The 3,582-nt window shown below is 35.0% G+C and overlaps 2 protein-coding genes across 3 annotated transcripts in view; one reads left to right on the top strand and one right to left on the bottom strand.

The window, feature by feature from the left end:
- The window catches only part of LOC118734970 (lysine-specific demethylase lid), a 149,317-nt gene that overhangs the window by 92,500 nt on the left and 53,235 nt on the right, over window positions 1-3,582 (top strand). The window lies entirely within an intron of this gene.
- LOC118734972 overlaps window positions 3,113-3,582 on the bottom strand; it is a 2,679-nt gene continuing 2,209 nt past the window's right edge. Inside the window, exon 2 of one of the 2 annotated variants that reach the window (XM_036464567.1) lies at window positions 3,113-3,535. In XM_036464567.1, coding sequence (XP_036320460.1) covers window positions 3,207-3,535 — 329 coding nt within the window. In that variant the 3' untranslated portion in view covers window positions 3,113-3,206. Of the gene's footprint in view, window positions 3,576-3,582 lie in introns of both variants that reach the window. The other variant, XM_036464566.1, reaches the window with a different exon arrangement.

Raw genomic sequence — 3,582 nt, 5'->3', positions numbered from 1 at the left:
AGTTTTGTCGAGCGTACTTTGTATGAGAGAAAATGCGCAGCACTATCACCAAAAAAATTGTCAAAAATCACCGCTATTTTACACACTTGAAACTTGCACTTTATTGTACCCCTTTGTTGGCATTTTTTTAACTCTGTATAAAGTTTTAAAATCGGATGTAATGATTATTCAATAAACAAAATTAAAAGCGTAAATACTAAAGATTAAAAAGTTGAGCTATTCAAATGACGAGGAGTGTATGTGGCGTACGTTTGGGAGAGTGAGCCTTTTTACTCCAGAATGCGTGTGCAGTGGGTCTCATTGCTATACGTGTATTAGTAAGATTTGTTGCACCCTTCCCGTTTGCCCATGATTTCCCCCTGATCAAGCCCGCGGAATGGGCTCGCTTGCCATACGGGCAAAAGTGCCCATGTCTGGTTAAGATGATCGGTGATGGTTATGTTTCCCACGTTGGATGAATCTGGTGGCTCCGTCACGATGATCGATGATATAAGGTTGGCTGCTATGAAGATAAGAAGGCCGGATACGAATGTGCGTAAAGAATAGTTCACTGTAAATCGGTACGCGTTCCAGCAACTCCTGTACAGCAATTGTAGGAATGTTTAAAAAAGTTTCAATGTAGGTCGTTAGACAATAGATGTACCATTTTATAGTACTGGCTTTTAATTTGACAGTTTTATTCGCGTTGGAAGTAGCTACTCAAAAAATAATGTTGAACAAATTCGTTGAAAATCCGACATTTTCGAGATCAAATATCAAATTGAAATTAAAGATACCAATAACTTCTAAGTTTCCTCCATAAATTAATGAATGGATTCCCTCTGCTTAAATAAGCGGAGTAAACTAATTATTAAAAAGCATCATTCCGTACCAGCTTAAGAATAAGTCGCTTTACCTCACTTAGGAAAAAAAAATCGACTTATCAGAAGATCGCGCGAGAGAATTGGAACCCGATTATCCCCGGTTCAGAGAATGCAAGCTATAGCAAGACTTAAACCTTATCGAGTTATTATATACAAATTTAAGTTACATTAAATAAATTTAATAACAAAAACTGCACTCGTTTACTTTACCCCAATGTTTACACCAAATTTGGTATTTTATAATAATGACTAATAAAACATGTTTAAAACTTGACTTCGGTCAAATTCCACGTTAAAAGTTTTAAGCTAAAAAGAAACAGGGTGATATCCTCTTAAAACTAAATTTATAAAAGTTTACACAGTTGCCAAGGGGCTATGAAATGACAAGAGAATCGAGGCAGTCTCAATAAAACTCGATCAGACTCCACAATGGGTCATATGAACCCAGAAATTTGCTGGAAGGAGCGTTTGCACAAAGTGTTATTCCATTGTATCATTCACTTTAGACCTTTTGTAAAGTGTTGGTTGGTTTTTATGACAATTAATTATTCACAACTGACTTTAAATCGAATTGAAGATAATCATGTGAATAAAGTTCTGGAAGTCATCAATTTACGAATATGACCTATTTATTTACGTCAAATCGAAAAATACATGGTATTTATTTAACACAAAATCAGTAGAGATGTGCGAACTGTTGAAAAACATAAACTAAATATAGTTTAGTAGAGCAAGTTGACTACTCAAGTCTCTAGAACGGGTGTTCAGAAAAATTGTATCATTATCAAAGAAATTATATGTTATTTATTTATCCAAGCAAAATATGAAACGTTCGCTAATATGTGTCTATAAAGGAGTCTTTTCCCTTTATTTTAATATATTAAATATTATTTTCTGAAAACCTGTTAAAAATATATAACCATTTCATGCGTACCGATTTGGAGTGAACTATGCTTTAGCGGTTTTATAGCCATCATTGGAAATTCCAATTGGAAATGAAAGCAGGGATGCATTTCTTGACCATTTCCAAAGGGATGCTTGTGTGATTGAAGATGCGCAGGGATGCATTCTTCAAGTGGGCGAAAGTCACTTGAATAGTGATCATATACTCATCATAAAATTATTCACCAGAACTACATATATATATAAATTAGCTTTTATGATATATATAGTTGGCAACCCTATTCAAAAATTTGATTATTTAACATTCATAGAGGAATAATTTATTGAAATTACATATGACGGCGCTCCGTTAGAAATAACATGTATATTTATTTCGTTGCAAGTTGGTGTTGAGGCAGGATCGCCGTTAATGTTAACGCCGGTTTCCATTATCTTAATTAATATTAGATCAGATAGTTTTCTCCAGGTAAAGCGTAGTGTACAACCGCGCGTCCGTCTTCCACAAGTATTTTCACCATAATGCCTTACTCAGTTCAAAACGCGCTTCATCCTTCTTCTTGTACTAGTGTATTCACCAGACACAACTCTGTGCATACACAGTATTTTTACACAGTAGTTTGAACACACAATAGTTGGTCATGTAACATGAGATGCATATACTATTATATACAGGGTCATTCAGCATTTCCAAATGAGATTAAAATTAGCAAAGTTATTTGTTGACATGGACACGGCCTTCCTGACTATCACACGTCCTCGGGTGTAATACTATAGCAACAAAACAATATTTTACATAAATGAAAATGTTTATACAACAAAACTTTTAAAAAATAATTTTCATATGATAGCTTTCAGTGACAGAGCGTTATTATTAGGAGTAAACTTTCTGAAATCAGGTCTTAATGAAATAGCTCACATAACACGTTTTATTTATTTATAATAATAGATTGGCGCTTACACATATGTTAGTGTTTGGCCGAGCTTCTCCTCCGATTTGTGGCGTGCGCCTTGATGTTGTCACACAAAGCGGAGGGGCCTACAGTTTTACGCCGACTCCGAACGGCGATTGTATTTTTATGAGAAGCTGTTTTTCATGGCAGAAATACACTCGGAGATTTGCCATTGCCTGCCGAGGGACGACCGCTGTTAAGAAAAAACCTTTTTTCTATATTTTTTGCGATGTTGCTTTGAGGAGGGTTTGAACCCAGGTGCTGCGGAGTGGAAGCGCGCACTGCTTACCACTACACCACAGCGGCCGACGTTTTATTTTTATTTTTATTTTTTTATATTTTTTTTTTATTTTTTATTTTTTTTTATTTTTTATTTTATTTTTTTTTTTATTTTTTTTGTTAACGTCTTTTTCAACGTCTTTATCGTCAATAACGCCTCTTTCACCATTTTCATCACCAATAACGCCTCTTTCAACGTTTTCATCACCACTTACGTCTCTTTCAACGTTTTCTCACTAATAACGCGTCTTTCAACGTCTTCATCTCTAACAAGCTCAATTGCACTTTCAACATCGCTCATGTTTAACTCATTAGCAATTTCTTCCTCCGGAAGCTTACGCAAGAGTTCATGTGAGTATTTGTATGTCATTTTGCTACTCAAAGATTTCAATACGTATCTGTCTCCATCCAAAACCTCTGTCACCAAAAACGGACCACGGAACTTAGGATCTGATTTTGTCTGATGTCGCTCTTCATTTTTAAGTAGTACATAATCGCCAACTTTATGTCTTAACAATTTTCGCTTTACCTTTATCAAAACTTTTCTTGTCATAACAAGCATTTTCCTGTATATTTTTAGTTGCTTG

The sequence above is a fragment of the Rhagoletis pomonella genome, unplaced genomic scaffold (genome assembly GCF_013731165.1).
Source record: "Rhagoletis pomonella isolate Grant_MI unplaced genomic scaffold, Rhpom_1.0 Rhpom_scaffold_00003, whole genome shotgun sequence".
Lineage (NCBI taxonomy): Eukaryota > Metazoa > Arthropoda > Insecta > Diptera > Tephritidae > Rhagoletis > Rhagoletis pomonella.
Note: the sequence above shows the minus strand (reverse complement) of the source record. Positions and strands in the feature narration are given on the sequence as shown.